Source organism: Dromiciops gliroides, chromosome 2, assembly GCF_019393635.1.
Source record: "Dromiciops gliroides isolate mDroGli1 chromosome 2, mDroGli1.pri, whole genome shotgun sequence".
Lineage (NCBI taxonomy): Eukaryota > Metazoa > Chordata > Mammalia > Microbiotheria > Microbiotheriidae > Dromiciops > Dromiciops gliroides.
This window is the reverse complement of record NC_057862.1, coordinates 365,323,304-365,343,630: the sequence shown is the minus strand read 5'-3', so window position 1 is coordinate 365,343,630 and position 20,327 is coordinate 365,323,304. Positions and strand designations below refer to the sequence as shown.

General features: G+C 44.7%; 1 protein-coding gene across 1 annotated transcript in view; it reads left to right on the top strand.

Annotated features, from left to right (window-relative positions):
* The first annotated feature begins 10,567 nt into the window (after window positions 1-10,567).
* The window catches only part of LPIN3 (lipin 3), a 32,144-nt gene continuing 22,384 nt past the window's right edge, over window positions 10,568-20,327 (top strand). The window contains exons 1-6 of the mRNA XM_043987410.1: window positions 10,568-10,579; window positions 15,288-15,482; window positions 15,906-16,001; window positions 17,213-17,487; window positions 19,534-19,614; window positions 20,027-20,159. Coding sequence (XP_043843345.1) covers window positions 15,291-15,482; window positions 15,906-16,001; window positions 17,213-17,487; window positions 19,534-19,614; window positions 20,027-20,159 — 777 coding nt within the window. The 5' untranslated portion in view covers window positions 10,568-10,579; window positions 15,288-15,290. The remainder of the gene's footprint in view (window positions 10,580-15,287; window positions 15,483-15,905; window positions 16,002-17,212; window positions 17,488-19,533; window positions 19,615-20,026; window positions 20,160-20,327) is intronic.

Here is a 20,327-nt window from a genome sequence, read left to right as displayed (position 1 = left end):
TTCCTATAACCACAGCAGCTCACAGTTTACTTGGAAGAATACTAGGTTCCCACATTCCTTTCCAATCTAGTTTCACATTGTTCCCCATTACAAACTATGATCTAGCAAAATTGTCCCTTTCTTTTTCTCAGCTGGACAGTCTTTCTCCCACATCTCTCATCACCTCATGTACAAGACTCTTATAATATCCTTCTGGTTGATCTTCCTGCCTTAAATCTCTCCCTACCTGAGTAAATCCTCCACTCAGCCATCAAAGACATCTTCCTAAATCTGACAGATTTGACTTTGTACTCCTCTATTCAATCAACTTCAGTAGCTCCCTATTGCCTCTAGGATCAAACACAAAATTCCATGTGGCTTTTAAAACCCATCATAACCTGGCCCCTTCCTACTTTTCCTGTCTTTTACACTTTACTCCTTTCAATACACTCTTTGATCCAGTAACACTGGTCTCTTTATTGTTCCTAACAATTCCTCTTTACTCTATCTCCTTCTTCTTGTTCAGTAGTTTCAGTTATGTCCACTCTTCATGACCATATTTGGGGTTTCCTTGGCAGAAATATTGGAGTGGTCTGCCATTTCCTTCTCCAGCTCATTTTTACAGATGAGTAAACTGAGGTAAACAGGATTAAGTGACTTGGCCAGGGTCACATGGCTAGTAAGTTTCTGAGGACAGATTTTCACTCATGAGAATGAGTCTTCCTGATTGCAAGCCCAGTGTTCTATCCCCTGTGCCACCTCGCTGCTATTCTGTCTCCTCAGTGAATTTTTACTGGCTATCCCTCATACTTGTAACTTTCTCCCTTCTCATTTCTGTCTACTGGATTCTTTTAATTCTCAGTTCAAACCCCATCTTCTGTAAGGGGTCATTCCTGGACCTCCTTAATACTAGTGCTTTCCTTATCTCCAGTTATGATTTTGTAAAGCTCTGCTTCATTTCAAGTCATCACCCTCATGATGTTATTGATTCTCTTGGAGAAGGAAGGCTGAAAAATAACATCAATAATGTCATACAGAGTTGTTTGCCTGTCCCCCCTCCCCTGATTAGATTGTGAGCTCCTTGAGAGCAGGGGCTGTTTTTGCCTTTCTCTTCACCCTCAGTATTTAGCATGATGCTTAATAAATAGGTGTTGATTTGAATCGAGCTCCATGTCAACTCCCATTGTGAGAACTCCCCTCTACCACGCACACACCCTCTCCCACATAGCATCTCCTTCACCATGAAGCCTAGGGCACTCTCCTCTGAGAGCAGCAAATTAAGACTAAAATTAAGGCTAAAAGACTTTATTGATGTCTTTCTTGCATCTCAGAAAATATCAACTTAGCCCCAGTGAGATAAGAAAAAGCAGTTACTCATCTCCCCATGAGATGAATAGGGAAACTGAGACACAGAACGCTAGAGCTAGAAATAACTCTAGAGGTCATTTAATCCACTCCCTTAATTATATAAAGAGGAAAACTGAGGCCAAGAAAAGTGAAATGGTTGTCCAAAGGTCACAGACTCAAAACTAGGCCTCAGGAGCCTTTGGACATATAGTCCAGCACCCTTCCCACCCTTTCTTCTTGCCTTTGTTCATCATAAATGACACTATAATTCAGCTGAGGCACTTTAGTACCTGGTGAAACCTTTCTCTACCAGGTTAGACTACCTTAGAGAATAACATGGGTCTTCCACATAAGCCCTAAGTGCCTGAGAGTCTAGCCAGTTCTCATGGCCAGCAAAGTATTTCTTGAGAACCATGTAGGAGATTTTTGCTCTCAAGAGCAGCTTCTTTAGGAGAGTCAGAGGAAAGTACAAGGCAGCAAGGTATAGAACAATGGATTTGAGATCAGAAGACCTGAGCTGGAATCCCACCTCACTCAATTACAAGCTCAATGTTCTTAAGCAATTGATTTCTCTACGGTGGGGCTCAGTTAACTTAATCAGTAAGATGAGCGGTTTGAACTAGCTATAAGATCCTTTTAACCTCAGACACCTGTGAGCCTATAACTTTGAAGGCCAAAGTTTGCTGACTTGGTACACTTTTAGGTCTCACTGTGGAAAAAGGCTGTGTGATTTAATTAAATATCATACTATCCACCTCCAAAATCATACCCTTTGACCCAATAATTCTGTTGTTGGGAATATTCTCTGAGAGTCTTATTTTGAAAAAAAAAACTATGAAAATACTTTTCACACAAATAAAGACTGATCTAAATAATTGGAAAAATACTAATTGCTCATGGATAGGCCAAGCCAATAAAATAAAAATGACAATCCTACCTAAATCAATCAATCAATTAATTAATTAAGTGCTATACCAAACTATCAAAAAATGTTTTATAGATCTAGAAAAAATAATAACAAAGTTCATCTGGAAAAATAAAAGTTCAAGGATATCATGGGAATCAATAAAAAAAACAAAAGAAGGTGGTCTAGCAGTAGCAGATCTCAAACTCTATTATAAAGTGGTAATTATCAAAACAATCTGGTACTGGCTAAAAAATAGAGAGGTGGATCAGCGGAATAGAATAGGTATAAATTATACTATAGTAAATGACTATAGTAATCTAGTATATGATTAACCCAAAGATCCAAGCTTTTGGACAAAAACTCATTATTTGACAAAAACTGGAAAACAGTATGGCAGAAACTAGGTATAGGCCAACATCTCCCACTGTATACTAAAATAGGGTCAAAATGGGTACATGATTTACACATAAAGGATGATACCATAAGCAAATTAAGAGAGTATGGAATCATTTGTCTGTCAGATTTATGGGAAGAGGAAAAATTTAGGACCAAAGAAGATATAGAGTAAAACAAAATGTAAAATAGATCATTTTGATTATATAAAATTTAAAAGGTTTTAAACAAACAAAACTAATGTAACCAAGATTACAAGGGAAGTGGAAAACTGGGAAAGAATTTTTGAAACAAATATCTCTGATAAAGACCTCCTTTCTCTTTTTTGGGGGGGGGGAGGGATGGGGGTTAAGTGACTTGCCCAGGGTCACAAAGCTAGTAAGTGTCAAGTGTCTGAGGCCAGATTTGAACTCAGGTACTCCTGAATCCAGGGCCGGTGCTTTATCCACTGCGCCACCTAGCTGCCCCTTCATTTCTCAAATATGTGGAGAACTGAGTCAAATTTATAAAAATACAAGTCATTCCCCAATTGATAAATGATCAAAGGATATGAACAGGCAATTTTCAGACAAAAATAAAATCTATCTGTGATCATATGAAAAAATGCTCTGGAAAAAAAAAAGAAAAAATGCTCTGGATCACTATTGATCAGAGAAATGCAAATCAAAACAACTCTGAGGTATCACTTCACACCTATCAGAGTGGCAAAAATAACAAAAAGGGTAAATATTGAATGTTTGAGGGGATGTGGGAAATCTGGGACACTAATCCACTGTTGGTGGAGTTGTGAAAAGATCCAACCATTCTGGAGAACAATTTGGAACTATGCTGAAAGGGCTATAGAACTGTGCATACCCTTTGATCCAGCAATACCACTGATAGGTTTATATCCCAAAGACTTCCCAAAAAGAGAAAAAGACATATTTGCACAAAAATATTTATAGCAGCTCTTTTTGTGGTGGCTAAGAAATGGAAATCAAAGGAATGCCCATCATTTGGGCAATGGCTACACAAGCTGTGGTATATTATGATGATGATGGAATATCATTGTGCTATAAGAACTGACAAGCAGTATGATTTCAGAAAGGCCTTGAAAGACTTGTATGAACTGAAGTATGGGAAAGAGAGAAGAACCAAGAGAACATTGTGCACAGAGACAGAAATATTGTTTGATGAAAAACTGTGAAAGACTTAACTATTCTCAACAATACAATGATCCGAGACAATCCCAAAGGACTATTGATGAAACATACTATCCACCTCCAAAGGAAGAACTGATATTGATGGAACAAACACAGACTATTTTTCATGCTATTTTTCACTTTTTCTTTTTTTTCATTTATTCAAGTTTTCTTATACAAAATGACTAATACGGTAATGTTTTACATAATGGTACATGTATAACCTGTATCTAATTGTTTACTGCTTTAGGGAGGGGAGAGGAGAGGGGGAGAAGGAGGGATAAAAATTGGAGCCCCAAACCATAAATAAAAATGTTTATTACTTTAAACAATCTATCAAAAAGGAGCTACCTATTTAAATATTTTCATCACAGTATTGTATATAATTTTTAAAAAATGAAAACAACCTAAATGTCCATCAGTAGGGGAATGGGTGAATAAATTGTGGCACAATATAATGGGCTATTTTAATGCAATTAAAACTGTCAAATGAGAAATACACAAGGAAATCTGGAAAGACTTTTGTAAAAGAATTCAAAGTGAAAAAAGCCAAAGAAGGAAAATGAAATACATTAACTATCATATAAGAAGAAAAATGAGGTTGAATTGGCCAAAAAAAATCCTAATGAGGCCAACTGAAAAGTTGATTTGATGCTTTATGTGTTGGAATTAATTCCAATGTAAGTAATGATGAACAATTTTATTTGGCTACGTTGATGTTCAATGCTAAGCTTTTAAAAAAGCATTTAATCTTAAACAGTACACACACACACACACACACACACACACACACACACACAAACAGGCTGTGATTCTCCTTGGCTCTATCCATTGGGGAGGTGAGGGGTAGGAGTAAAGGTTGGGAAGGTTGTTTTGACCTGCTCTCTGGTGGCCAGCTGGGGAAGTGTAGTCTGATGGTAGTTCTAGCCACCACCCTGAGATGAAGCAGATTATCATAACATCTGGCTCTCTGCCCAATTCCCCACAACTGATGGCAGGGGATGGAGTAAATGGTTTCTCAAAGTCCCTTTACAGCCTAAAGAGTATATGAAATTAGCCCAAGGCCTTTGGGATTTTGATACAAAGTAAGTGGGTGCATCATGGGAAGCAAGGTAGGGGCACTGATCAGCAAATCCCTTAGGTTTAGAAGCTAAAGGAGGAGGGGGCATATAATCATGACATTCCCTTCACATACTTGCCCAGGAATGGAATGTGCGGAATGTCTAGCCTACTCTCTACCTAGGCCCCAAACCCCACCATCTCTGTTTTAATGCCTCCCTCAGTGGATACTGGACAAACCCATGTGGTTTAGACCTATTTTTCCCATTTTGAGAAAATTCTAAAAAAAAGAAATTCAGACTGTTATAAAAGCAGACTTTCAAGCAATACCTAATCTTGTGGTGAGAAAAGTCTTTTTGTGTGTATTTTAGCCAGGTCTGTGGCTCAGCAGAAAGAGCACTTGGGCTCAGGATTCAGAGAACCTGGTTTCAAATCTCTCTCTAATACTGATTATCTGAGTCACTTAACTTCTTTGGGGGTTAGTTTCTCCATCTGTAAAAGGAGCAGAGCAGAATAGATAGTTCCCAAGCCCCTTCTGGTTCCAGATCCTGAGAGGTCCATGATTTATTGGGAACTGTTACTTGACTCCCTCAGATCTCAATATAGAGAGAGAATTGCCAGAAGATTTGGGGTTCAATTTGTCAGCTGCAATTCTGGGCTTGGTTTCATCTTAGAAGAAGGATTGTTCCCCAGAGTAATCTGTGGTCACCAGCTTTTGGTGGAGCTTCGGGGAAATCTGGGTTCCATGAGTTTCTTGGATCTGGTGTCCTGGCCACCAGGGAAGGAGGGTCTGCATCTTTTGAACTGGCTAGCGCCAGCCTTTGTTATGGATAATGTGTTCAAGGCTCCTCCTGGGCCCTGTAGTTAGTTAATAAGTGGTAATGGGAGGCCCCACTCATGGCCTCAATACCAATAGCAGGTAAGCTCTTTGAAAAACTGACTGGTTCAGGTAATAATTGTAGAAATGGGGTTTGAAGGATGATCTATAGGGTCAATTTGGTCCAGCCAGTTTTTTTCATCTGTAAAAAATATGAGCATAGAATAGTTGATTTCTCATATCCCCACAATATATCTTATAATAACATGATTTGAAAATAAAATTGGGGGAACAGATCATATCTCAAAAACTTGTAACACAATAAATAATTCCATAAGAGTAAAAAGAAAAAAAGAAAACTGAATGGTTCATTTGGGTCCCAGGTCCCTGGCCCCAGCACATGGCACAGCCTTGCAGATCTGTCAGTGTATCAGAGATCTGTGATTCTAAGATTTCAGGTGATTCTGTGATTTCATAGGCCTGCAAACTCTTTCTACCAATAAATTATAGACTTAGAAATTCTGACATTCCAACTCTGAAATTCTGTGATTCTATGACTCTTCAAATGGAACCTACAGGCACCTGGGACCAGGGCCTCAACTGAGAATGGACTAAGAGTGAGAGGATGGCCCTGGGCCTAAAACCGGGTTGGGTGGTGGGTGGAGGGAGGAGTCTCCAGGCCCGGGGAACAGCCCAGGCAGGCAGGCAGCTTTGCCCCTGACGCAGGAGATGTATCCATCACTGTTCTCTCCCTGGGGCCTTTAATTACAGGAGAACAGAAGGATTGAGAGCACCTGCCCGGACACGGTGTACCGACTGAGGTGCCCAGCCAGAGGTGCCCAGCCAGAGGTGGAGGCAGCTGGGGAAGGCTGGGCCCGAGGCCCCTCCCTCCTTCCTTTCCTCCGCCTGCCTCAGGTGGGAGGGACACGGGAAGTGGCAGGTGAGAAGAGTGGGGTGGGGCCAACAAATCCAAAATGTCTAGTCTGGTCCCAGGCCAGCCCAGCTCCAGAGGTCTGTGGGAACCTGAGCCAGGCCGGTTCAGGGAGGTGGAAGGTGAGAGGTGGGAGGTGTAGCGCGGAGCCAAGCCCAACCCCCAGGTAAGGCTCCTGGAAGGGCTCACAGGCCACGGGGCTGAAAGAAATCCTATGGGGGCAGAGCGGGAGCCAGGGCTGGTGTGGGGGAAGGAGAAAGGGAGCAGGGCTGCTTTTCCTTGGGAAGACTCACTTTGACAACTTGAGGCTTGGACTCCAGGCCTCCAAACTGTGGCATCCTGTCCCCTGGCTGGACAGCTGAATTCTTGAGCCCTCTTCTTGGGCTGCTACAATTGGTTTGTTCCCTAGTGTTAGAGTCTTTCCTTGGTTCCTGGAAGGATCCTGCCCTGAGATTCCCTTCATTGGTTCTTCCTTTTGTGTCATGTTGCTGTGACCCCCAACTGTTCACTTGGGGTCCGAGAGGTCTGCTCTCCCGCCATCGGACCAGGGACTTTGTTTCCATCGTCCCTTTTCATTAGCTTAAATCTCACATACTGGAGTTTGGAAGGGTAGGGACCAATCAGATGTCAGGATTAGTAGCTTAGTCTAGTGGGGAAAAAAAAAATTTTATATATATATATATATGTATGTATGTATGTATGTATGTATGTATATGTATGAGGGAGGGAGGGAGAGGGAGAAGGAGGATTTGTGCAGCCTCTATTTTGCCTCTCCCTCTTACGATCTGAATAAACTTGGGCAAGTCAGTCAACAAGCATTTATTATGCATCTATCATTCGCCAGTCTCTGAGCTAAGTGCTATGGATAGAAAGGAAGGTAAGACAGTCCCTGTTCTCAAGGAGCTCACAGTATAATGGGGGAGACAATATGGAAACAACTCTGTCCAAATAAGATATATGCAGGATAAATGGGAAATAATCGCGATAAAGAAGGCACCAGCATTAAGGGGGATTTTGGAGGAGACTTGAAGGAAGCCACGAGGCTAAAATGAATAAGGAGAGTTCCAGGCTGGGAGTCCAGAGATAACGTATCTAGGGCAAAGAACGTGGAGGAGGCTATTATCATTGGATGGAAGAATACTGGGGTAGGTGAGGAGGGAGTATAAAACATAAGACTGGAAAGGTAGGAAGGGGCTAGTTTATGGAGAGTTTTAGAAGTCAAACAGAGGATTTTATATTTGAACATGCAGGTGATAGGAAGCCCCTGTTGTTAGCTGAATTGGGAAGTAACACGGTGAAACATGCGCTTTAGGAAGATCAGTTTGACAGCTGAGTGAGGAGAGACTTAAGAAAAGGAGACTGATCAGTAAACCATTGCTATAATATAAACATGAAGTGATAAGGGCTTGGACCAGGGCGGTGGCAATATCAGAGGAGAGAAGGGTGAGTATAGAATTGTTATGACACTAGAAACAATAGGACTTTGCGACTGATTGACTGTCAGGGGTGAAAGAGAATGAAAAGTTGAGAATAGTACCTAGGTTTCCAGCCTGGATGACCGGGAGGATGGTGGTGCCCAAGAGAGTTATAGGGATGATAGTAAGAGGAAAGGATTTGGGGGAAAAGATAATAAGTTCAGTTTTGAATATGTTGAATTTAAGATATCTAGGAGATATCCAGTTTAAAGCATCCCGTATGTAGCTAGAGTGTTGGAGATGCCAGACTGGAGGTCAGATGATAGTTGAAGCCACGTGAGCTAGTAAGATCACTGAGTAAAATAGTATAGAAGGGAAAAAAGAGGAGGGCCCAGGACACAGCCTTGGGGGCCACCCATCCATCATTACTGGGTGTGATGTGGGTGAAGATCAAGAAAAGGAAACTGAGTAAGTCAGAGAGGCAGAAAGAGAACCAGAAGAGAATGGTGTCATAAAAACCCAGAGAGAAGAGAGTATGGGGAAGAGGATGCTCAATAGTGTCAAAGATCAAGTGTCAGAGGTCAAGAAGGAGAAGAATTGAGAAAAGGCCATAGATTTGGTGATTGGGAGATCACTGGTAACTTTGGATAGTGACATTTCAATTGAGGGATTGTAACAATTGGAATGATGCCACCTGCTGGAGACTTACTGTAGAAAAGTTCCGCCATGAGGTGAAGGTCTCTGAGGGCAAGACCATGTGTCTTTTCTTTGGCGTCAGGAAGGGACATTTGCTTGTGGGAGGAAGAAGGGGGAGGCTGGCGCTCTGACTCGCTCTTTTTCCTGAGGACTCTGGTGGAGAAGGGAGCTAGAAATGTACTCTCCCTTTAATAGATAGATGAATGTAGGCCTTTCTCTCTCTCTTTACCAAATTCTTATTCTCCTTAATGAATGCTTAAAAGTCTAACTCTTGCTAAAGCTTGTAATTTATTGGCGACCACTCATGAGATATTTTAGACAGTATAGCTAGAATTTTAGCCCCTTACAGGATGAAATCAGAAGCCAGACTGCAGAGTTAAGAAGGGAGTGAGAGGAAAGGAAGTGGAGGCATCTGCTGTAGATAGACTTCTCAAGGAGTTTAGCTACAAAAGGGAGAAGAGCTATGGAATGATGGTGAGCAGGGAAAGAAAGATGAAATGAGGATTCTTTGAAGATGGAGGAGACCTGGGCATGTACACAATCAAGAGACAGGGAGAAATTGACGGTAAGAGAGAGAATTGAGATGATGGAGAAAAGGAGATGAAATGGGATCGCTTGTGCATGTGGAGATTAGGCTTGTCAAGGAGAAGGCCTGCCTCTTCCTGTGAAAGAGGAGATAGGGAAAACACTTGGGTGATGTGAGATGAGGAGGGGGAAGGTGAAGAGGAAGCTCACTGTGATCCCTGTCTCTTGGAGCCTCCTCGCTTTCATCTGTCAGATCTGCCCAACTTGTGTCATGGGGGCAGAAGAGAACCAGGCTCCAAGCCCACAGTGACACAAGTTCAGTTGAGAGACTGATGTGAAGTGCTTTGGAAAATAGGGAGTGTCATGCATACTTATAGAAGGTGGTATAGTTTTCATCCGACAGAGTAATTATGAAACATTACCCCAGCATTAGGCTCTGTGGGGCATGATACAAAGATATGTATGACTTTTGGAGCTGGGGAGATATGATAAATAGATGTATCATATGTTTAAAATGTTAAAAATTCTTTTGAGGCAGTATATGGTTAAATATCAAACCAATGGCATCAGACTGAAATAGAGTGGATCTCTGAGAGCCATATATTGATTTAGAATACAACAAATTGATATTATCTATGTTTTATTGTATTTTTATTAAACATTTCCCAATGACATTTTAATATGGTTCTGGCCATATCATGAAAATACTGACTCTTTGAGGCCTCTGGTGTAGACAATAAGTTCTAGATTATTTCCTTTTTTGGGGAAACTTGGGAACACTTGTTCAAACTGATTCTTGTTCAGGTCTAGGTTGTACAAGATGACCTCTGAGGTCCCTGTATAGTAATAAGGGCCTAGGCAAGTGAGGTAATAGTGGGAAAAGAAAGTGGAAAGTGGAAAAGAAAGAGATGAATGAAAGAGATTGCAGAGGTGAAATGAGTCATATTTGACAACTGTCTGGACATGAATGAATGAAAAAGCATTTAGTAAGCACCTATTGTGTGCTGGTCACACAGAGATACAAGAGTGCAATGAGTTCCTGCTCTCAAGACACTAACATTCTTGTAGTGGGATGCCCCCTATTGGAGAGTGGTGGCCAGAGAAAGAATTTTTGGTCTGGGGAGACATAGAGATGATGAATAGAGCACAGTCAAGCTCTTTCTAGTCAAAACAGTGGTGTTAATTTGGTTTTTGTCTTCTAAGGAAGAGGTAGCAAGTGAGAGGGACTACATGAAGGGCAGAGAAGATGACAAAGTGCTTCAGTTGTCTGATAGATGCCTGGATGGCATGTAAAATGTGGTCTGGGGTTGGTCAGGTATAGTGAGTGAAGTGAATCTCTACTTACTAACCCACCAGTCAGAGCAGTTCAGCCCCAGGGAGGCTTCCAAAGGGAAAGAAAAGGGAATAAGAATTTATATAGCCCAGTGGATAGAGTGCTAGGCCTGGAATCAGGAAGACCAGAGTTCAAATCTGATGGCCTCAGACATTTACTAGCTGTGTGACCCCAGGCAAGTCACTGAACCTCTGTTTGCCCTAACCCACTGGAGAAGGAAATGGCAAACCACTCCAGTATCTTTGCCAAGAAAATCCCATGGACAATATTGCTGTGATATGGTCCACTGGGTCATGATAAATCAGACACAGCTGAAGGTCTGAACAACAATTCACCAAACACCATGTTAAGTGTTTTTTTACAAATATTGTTTCATTTGATCTTTACAACAACCCTTTGAGGGAAGTGCTATTATTATCCCCATTTCACAGATGAGGAAACTGAGGCAAATAGATTAAGTGACTTGCTGAAGGTCACACAGCTAGCAAGTATCTGAGGAGGGATTTGAACTCAAGTCTTACTGTTTCCAGGCCCAGTGCTCTATCCACTGCACCACCAGCTGTTCCAAAAGCTGTGGGATGGGGGCGGCTAGGTAGCTATCCAACAGCGGAACACATTAATTCACAAAGTAATATGTTTCCAGTCCGTGGAAGGCATTCAAGCAGAGATTGGTTAACCCTTTATTTGGATCATAGGCTCAGAGATACAAAACTGGAAGAGATCTCAAAAGTCCAGAGTCTGATCCAGTCCATTTTATACTTGAGAAAATGGGAAGGGGAAGGAAGGGAAATGACTTGGCCAAAGTCACAAGTGTCAGAGGTAGGATTTATACCCTTATCTTCTAAGTCAAGCCAATATTCTTTCTATTGTATGAAGCTGCCTCCCTAATATCACACAGGAAGTTCTTGTTCAGGTCTAGGTTGGACAAGATGACCTCTGAGGTTCCTTCCAATTCTAAGATCCCATAATACTGTAAGTTTTAGATGACAGTGCTGTTTAAGTTCCTGAGAGCTCTAGTGGGGCAAGTGGAGATGTAGAACTGTCATCCAGATGAGGTATGTTGGGGAATCATTTGCATAGAAAGGATAGTGGAAACTGAAATGATAATAATTACCTGACATGGCAGAAGCAGCAAGGCGTATTGGATAGAGAGCTGATTTGAGAGTTAGGAAGACCTGGGTTCATCTCCCACCTCTGCTCAAAAAGTAGCAGAGCCAAGATAGGACCCCAAGTCTTCTCAGTATGAAAGGACCCAAACACGGGGCACTCGGGATGTTGTGGGAATATTGGATTTAGGATAACGGCCTGGAATAGCGTGGGAGGCTTGGGCACAGGGGAAGCCTCTGTGTGTGGGGGCCCAGGATAAAGGATCTGAAGGCGGTGGAGAGGCCACAGGGGAAACGGCCTCCAGGAGGGGGTGAGCCACATGCAGTGCCTTCCCCAGTCTGGAGGGGGCGAACTGTGCTCTGGGCATCTGTGCAAATGCTCCCGGAAGCCTGGGAAAAGTGAGACCCTCCCCCCCCCTCCCGGGCAGCCTGGGGTGGGGGGGAGAGAGGGAGGGGATGGGGCCTAGGGCAGGGGTCACCCACTCCCCAGGCCCTAGGGATGGCTCCTAGGCAGAGGAGAGATGCCCCAGAGTGGGTTAGGTGGGCTTTGGTGGTGAAGGGGAGGGGAGGGGACTGGAGCGGCCCACCCCCACAGGCCCCACTTCCCCTTGACCAAGGACGAACTAGAGACTGTGGTTCAGAGCAGCCTTTTAGTAATCTGCCTATGTGGTCCAAACCCACCCCTCCCTTCAATAACGTGTACACAAGAGTTGCTCCCATTTTGCAGATGGGAACCCTGAGATGCTGAGAGGGTGGGGTTCTCCCCCACCATTCTCCATGGAGTTGGGGGACCTAGGCTCCAAAGCCTGCCTCTGATGCCATGGACAAGGGATTTGACCTCTCTGGGCCTCAGTTTCCTTGGCTGTAAAATTAGGGGGGTGGGGACTATGATGACTCGGTGACACTCACAAGGAAAGCTCTATCAGTGTTGTAGTGAGCTTAGCCCAGTTAGGCTTTGGGGTACCTGAGGTAGACCCATGCCTCTGGATAGGTAGCAGAGACCACCCTCTGACTGTTCCAGTCCCTTACTGCCCTGCCCTGACTGACCCCATAGGTCCAGAGACCTCTTTCCTGTTTGTTTGTTTTTTTGGTGGGGAAACTGAGACAAGAGAGATCCTGCTCTTGTATCCAGACAGCCTTGTCTACTCTATTTTGAAAAGGCTGTGACTTGGCCTTGACCTTGGGGTGAGGAGGAGATGAAGGTGGTCTTCCCTTTGTTTAAGGCTCTTTGCTTCCTCAGCAGCACTCAAACCTCAGGTTCTTAGGTCAGGCCCCTTCTAGATCCCAATCCCAGGAAGAACTGGTTTCAGAAGTTTGCAGAATTCAGAAACAGCCTCCTGCCCTGGGAGGGCCAGGCCCAGGGAGGGGGTAGCCAGCTACCTATGAGTCCATGCGGGTGATTCACAGGCTCTCTGGCATATACTGGATCTGCAGAGGATCTAGTCTGGCCTGATCATGTTATAGAAAAGGATGCTGAGGCCAGGAAAGAAAGAGTGACCTCATAGCTTAGAGGTGGAGACAGACAGACAGACTGTAAGGGGGGGTTTTAAAAGATTCTCCAGGTTCGTTAAGCCCTGTAAGGGCCACCAATCTGTAAGGGCCAAATTTAGTATGGGAAGAGCTGCCCCCTCCCCAGCTGTTCCTCCCAGACTGATAAGAAACGAGATTAAAAAGCCTCCTTTCAAATAAACAACAAAAACAGGGTTTATTGATGAGAACCAATTTAGAAATAAGGACAAATAAAAGCAGAAAATACGACCTGTAAACTCGCCCACTGGACTCAGCTGCTTCGCTTCTAATTCTCTCTCTATCCCTCTGTGTGTCCACATTTAACTCTTCCCTAGTCCCTCTCTCTTCTCGTCTCCTCATCTCCTCCTCTCTCTTCTCTACCCCCCAGAATAAATAACCCTTCTCTCACAGGAAACTGGGGCCAACCACCCACGTACCCCAAGCTAATTCATTGGCACCCTTAGGGGCGATACCCAAGGCCAGCCAGAGCACAGGGTTTCCTTGCATACCCCTGCTTGGCAGAGGGAGCCATGCAGGACATGCCTGAGGCTTTCTAATTTTATCCCAAATTGCAATCAATTATTATAAGACAGACAGACAGACACACACACACACCCTACAATGGGAGCCTGGTAGGAAGAGAGTGTGTACTCATTGCAGGAGGAACATGTAGACCCTGTGGCAGATGCAGGGGAGAGGGGTAATGGGTGAGGGATGGGGCTCTGGGGAAGGTAGAAAGGATCTGTTATGGTCATGTGGGAGATATACATTATCCATTTGGGGGTTTGAGGGTCTGGGACTCTGAGTTCTATCACTGTACTTGTATACACCCATTGTTCAAGGATCTAGATCCCATGTCCTAAGGAAGAGCTAGTTGGGGATGGGAGTGGCTTCAGCTGTTCTCCCCTGCCCCATCATATCCGCCTGCCTTCCCCTGCTATCTGCTCTCTGCAGACGAGATGGCTGGACTCAGCAGCTTCCCTTGGGCTGCCCATCTGGTCCCATGACCTTGGCCTTTGTGGGTATATGTCTCTCTGTCTCTCAGTCTCTTGAGGGAACTGATGGGTACTGCCCTTTTCAGGGCTAAGCCCCGGTTCCAGTCGGGGTTGAGGCTAGGGACTGTTCTTCAAATTGGAGAGCTGGGGAGCCAACCTCCTGGGATGTGGTGTGAATGCATCCTTCCCCCAGCCCAGTCAGGAGGGCAGGCTGGCCTTTTTCTCCCTTAGGGCAGCTTGGGGATGAAGGGGGGCAGAAAGACCATGGGTGGAGGTACAAAGACGGTCTCCACAGGCCTTCTATCTCTGGGGAGGGTGTGGCCGATCATGAGGACAGAGGGATGATGAGTCAGCCTTGAGAGCCCTTTGCCTCTTGCTGCTTTGAACTTAGGGGTGATTCGGAGGCCCTCTGCCATTGAAGACAGAAGGTAGTAGGTTCCTTTTTGCTGATGGCCAGCCAGAGGTCAGATGACCACTTGGGGATATTGTGGAGGGCCTTCTGAGGACCCTTGTAACTCTGAGCTTCTGTAGAGCAACTTGGCAAGCCTGTCAAGGAGGGACCCTGAAAAGTAGGTAGATGGGCCTTTGAGGTATTGAAGCAGTTATAGGTGCAGGATTCTCACTTCTTCCCCTCTCAGAGATCAGACAGGTTTTGGGAAAGGTGCCCTTGAGCCCGGAGAGAGAGGTCCTAGGATGAAAGGAATCCTGAGACTGATTCCCTTCCTGCCCATTTCCATGTTGTTCCGGCCCTGCCCTTGTCCCACTTCCATCTGTAACTCTCAGAACCCTTGACCTTGGAGTCAACTTCTTCATATATGATACCCCAGAGACCATGCAGGAGCAATGGAATCCCGAGTCCTATGAGACAAGAATGTGGTGATTATTATCAATTGGTGTGTGTCAGCAATGCTTATAAAATCCTGGAGACAGTTTATATGTGGTGATTTCCAATGGGTAATGGGGACCTCATCTAGAAGGATATTTCCCCTTGCAATTGTACTCTGTAAAGGCTAGGAGAGAGCCATGTGGCCGGGCAATATGGAAGACCTTGGCCTTCTGTGACCCTTACTGTTGGGCCTTGTTGACAGTGCCAGACCATGAACTATGTGGGCCAGTTGGCGGAGACGGTGTATGTGACAGTGAAGGACCTGTACGAGGGCCTGAACCCTGCCACACTCTCTGGTGGCATTGATGTGCTAGTTGTGAGACAACCCGATGGCTCCTTCCTCTGCTCCCCTTTCCATGTTCGTTTCGGCAAGCTGGATGTCCTTCGATCCCGTGAGAAGGTGGTAAGTTGCAGGGTCTGTGGGACGGCGGGTTATCCCATAGGTTTCTCCTTGCCCTATCCTCTTGGCTCAGGGTCTGGGTATTGTCATGGGGGAAGGGAAAGCCTAACCCCCTTGGAAATTTAACAAGGTAACTCTTCTATACTGCAGGGTGATTGGGCTGGGGCATGGCACCATCTCCTGCCTTGGGGCAGAGAGCAAGGGTTGAAGTTCTGACACCCTAGCAGCTTATGCCAGGTAGCATGGTAATGGGCTAACGGATTCAGAAAATCTGGATTTAAAGCCCAACTCTGCTCCTTTCTATCTGTGTGTCACAACCTCTTTAAGACTCAGTTTCGTCCTCTTTAAAATGAGGGGGTTTAGGCTAACCAGTACGTACAGTAATGCACAGGGGGGAGCAAGTTTGGTCTACTCCTCCCTTCCCAGGTTGACATTGAAATTAATGGGGAGCCTGTGGACCTGCAAATGAAATTAGGGGACAATGGAGAAGCCTTCTTTGTTCAGCAGCTGGAGAATAGTGAGGTGAGTGTACTGCCCTAATCCAGTTCTCCTTCCTGCCTGCAGTTGTCAGAGATTTCCTGCCTTTCCTCTCTTCTTTCTACTCCGCTCCCAAAGTGGCAGAATGGGCCTGGGTGCATTGCTAGGCCAGTCTATGGATCTATACTTTGAGAGATCTTCATGGAGTCCCTAAGGTCTGAGCTGAGGCCCTGATGATATTTGCTATAGCTTTGGGGCCACTTGCTGCTCTAAGTGTAACATACTGGATTTGGAGGAACCTTGGAAGACCTGGATTAAAATATTACCTGACACTTGTTGGCCGTGTGACCTGGACATGTCATTTAACATCTTTGCACCTCAGTTTCCCTTGGGTAGATCAAACAAGAGAATAGCTGCAAAGTGTTCTTCAGGACTTAAAATGTTCCATAAATGTTCATAATTGTTCCATCCCTTGTTGGTAACTTATTCTGTTTGGCCCCTGAAAAATGATGATCATTCTTACAGTTTACATTTTTCAAGGCGTTACGGTTGACAAAAAGCTTTCCTCAAAGCAACCCTGTGAGATAGTACAAATGTTCTTTGCCCCCACTTTGTATATGAGGAAATTGCATCTCAGAGAAGGGGAGTGACTTTAATCAACTCATCAATCTACAAATGTTGACTAATCACTCAGTATGTGCTGGACTCTGTGCAAAGATCTGGGGATACAAAACAAAGACAAAAACACAACACTCACCCCAAGGAACTCACACATAAATAATTAGGTGCCTATAAGATAGAGAGAGAGGAGATGGAACGTAAGAGGGAAGACACCAGCAGCTGGGAGGTGGGGGTGTATGTGAGCGGGGTGGGGGGAGGGAGAGAGAATAGGAAAGGCCTCATGAAGAAGTTAAGATTTGAAGGAAGCCAGGTGAGGAAAGACATGAGGGATGGCTAGTACAAAGGAATAGAAGTGGGAGATGGGGTGGACCAGTGTTGCTGGATTGATGGAGGGAATTAAAGTGTGAGAAGACTGGGAAAGGGAAGAAGGGACCAGGCTGTGAAAGGTTTTGGTCCGTAGCTAGGACTAGAATTCAAGTGTCCTAAATACTAAGTAGTATCTCCAGGCCTCTGACTGATTAGTGTTTTAAATCTAACACACTTTCTGTGCACATTTGCATGGAGAGAGTGGGCAGTCTGGGAAGCTTTCCAAGTTCTCACTGGCTTTGTTTTGGGCCTGTCCTCCCTAACTCCAGGAAGAGGTCCCCATCAGCCTGCGTACCTCACCTATCCCTATGGGGAGCTTGAATGAGATCCAGAAAGACCATCTGCTGGACCTCATTGAGGGTGGCAACAAACAGACAGCACGCACAATCATCTCCCATCGGAAGAAGAGGCGCCGTCGGAAGAAGGTCAAGAAGAAGGAGAAAATAATAACACCAACAGAAAATACGAGTTCTGAGGAGCTGGAAGAAATAGAACCTGAGATATCCTTACACGTGAAAGAGGCCACAGATTTGTCCTCAACCTCGTAAGTGAGATAGCCATCTTGGAGCGGGGAGGGGAGCAGGGAGGGGAGCAGGGAGAAGGATAGATTACCAATCTCTGTGCCTGTCTATTCAAGGTCCATTGAAGGGACCAAAGATTAGTTGGAGCCTTTCTTGGCCAAGGACACAGGTCAACAAATATTACCAGCAGGTATAGTACCCATAGGTTTAGTGCCACAGATAGGTGGCACAGTGGATAGAGTGCCAGTGCTGGAATCAGGAAGACTCATCTTCTTGGGGGGTGGGAGGCAGTAATTAGTCTAGTTGGAGAAATAAAAGGTAGACATAGAACAAAATTAGAGTCATTTAAGGAAATATATATGGTGTAGAAAGAATACATAACCCTTGAAGAAAAATCAAGATAAGGTGAGGTCAATTGAGGAAAACATTGTGGAGGAAGTTTCTTCTATGCAGAATCCTGAAGGGAGAAGTTATGGGGAGTCAGTCTCTAAGTGACATTTTCTTGAGTTTGAGAGCAAAAACAGAAGCTCCTTGCCAGCCACCATCTGACCTTCCTTCCCTTCCCTGATATATTACACTGTGACCTGACTCCAACCTGTGAATTCATAGAATCCCGTTTCTCACTGCTCTAAGCTAGGAGGTACTTGAGAACTCATTGAACTCAACCCCCTGCATTTTACAAACAAACTGAGCTGTACATAGGATACAATGGCATTTCCCAAGTCACATGGGCAGTCAGTAGCAGAACTATCCTAAAAAGCATATCTTCAGACACTAAGTTCCCCAAAGATCCAGGGAGGGCATGGCTTACACCAAGGCCCTAGAAGCCCCTATCAATTAATCAGCAAATATTTGTTAAGTACCTACTATGAGCTATGCTAGCAGTATGATAGGCCCTGGGAATACAAGATAAAGAATGAAACAATCCTTGCTTGTAAGGAGTTTATATTCCAATGGGGGAGATAATAATTACATGTATAAATAGCACATAGCAAAAATATGAAGAGAACAAATGCAAATACATACAAAGTAATTAAATATAAGGGAGCTAGAATTGGAATCAAGAAGACCTGAGTTTGAATCCTGTCTGAAATACTTCATAGTTATGTGGCCCTGGGCAGGCCACTTAATTTCTGCCTTACTCAGTTTCCTCATCTGTAAAATGGGAATAATGATAGTACCTCCTTTGTAGGGTTGTGAGGATCAAATGAAATATATGGATAGTGCTTTGCAAACCTTAAAGCACTATATACGTGTTATGTACTGTTATCATAGTTATTTTGCAAGGTAATTTGGAAGGAAAGGCACCAGCAATTGGAGAGGATCAAGAAAGGCCTCAAAGGGGCATCGAGGTGGCGTAGTGGATAAAGTACCAGTCCTAGATTCAGGAGTACCTGAGTTCAAATCCGGCCTCAGACACTTGACACTTACTAGCTGTGTGACCCTGGGCAAGTCACTTAACCCCCATTGACCCTCAATAATAATAATAATAATAATAGAAAAAGAAATGCCTCATGCTTGATTTTCTCTCTTGGTTTTTGAAAAGGAAAAGATTTTCATTTCAGGATTGTTGAAGAGCCTAAGGTTATTTCTGTTTTGAAAAGTACTCTCTTGATTCACCAGGTATTTAGGGTAGACCCATCAGCCCTTGAGACCTGCTCCTTTTGGGGCCTGTGGAGGTATAGGAACAATGTGGCAATGGGTACGCAGTCTTCATGCAACTGGCTCCATTCTGACCTTCAGGACTGGGCTTTAGACCCACAAGAACCCTGGGTCATAGCTCACACTCGCATATTAATTCTCATTCATTCTCTCTCTCTCTCTCTCTCTCTCTCTCTCTCTCTCTCTCTCTCTCTCTCCCTCTCCCTCTCCCTCTCCCTCTCCCTCTCCCTCTCCCTCTCCCTCTCCCTCTCCCTCTCTCTCCCTCCCTCCTTTATGCCTTTGTCTTCCTGGAGATGCAGGCATTGGCCTTCCTTGCTCTGTGGGTGATAAGGCCCAGGGGTGGTGGGAGCGTGGCCTCACCTCCCTTCTCTCTACTGTGTGGTGACTTTGTTTTCCTGTCTTACTAGTTTCCACACTGTGGATAATGTCACTGAACAGTCCAAAGATTCATTTCCCTTTGTAGATGAGGAATGCCCAGAGAAGGAGAGGTAAGAGTGAGTAGGCTTGTGGTCACTCAGTGGGGCTGCAGGAAGGGAAGCGTCAGAGGTGAAGATGGTGACTCTGTTTCCCTGTCTTCCTAGTTTCTGCACTGCAAATGATGCCTTTATAGAGTCCAAAGATTCACTTACCTATTCTGATGTGGAATTCTCACGGAAGGAGAGGTAAGATCATTTTTCCCTGGGCAGACTTGTGGTCACTTGGATTGTTTTTCAAGTGTCTGTGGGAAGAAAGGAGGGAGGTGGAGATGGAGATTCATGAAGACCACTCCCAGAAGAAAGTTTGGTGTGGGGCTGTGGCCAATCCTGGTCTTGATTGCACTGGGGTGGGAGTGGAGCTGAGTCGTAGGTCACAGGCAAGCTGAAGAGAGGGAAGGACTTGAGCCTTATCTTTTGTTGGCAGCTGCTCTGACAGTCTGTCCTCAGAATATCTAACAAGCTTCAAGAGTGAATCTGAGATGGAGTTAAGATCCCCGGACCCAAACTCCAGGAAATCTGAGTCCTACTTGCAGTGGCACTGGGGGAAGCTTCCTCAGGTCAGCAAGTAGGAGCTTGACTTGGCGCATTGTTTGCGGGGAGAAGAGGGTGTGGAGAGATCTCAATCCAGATAGCTCCTTCTCCCCAAGCCATGGGCAGTGAGGGAGGACATGTGGGGCTTCCTAGGGTACCATCAGAGAGACCTTTAGTCCAAGTCTCTGTCCCTC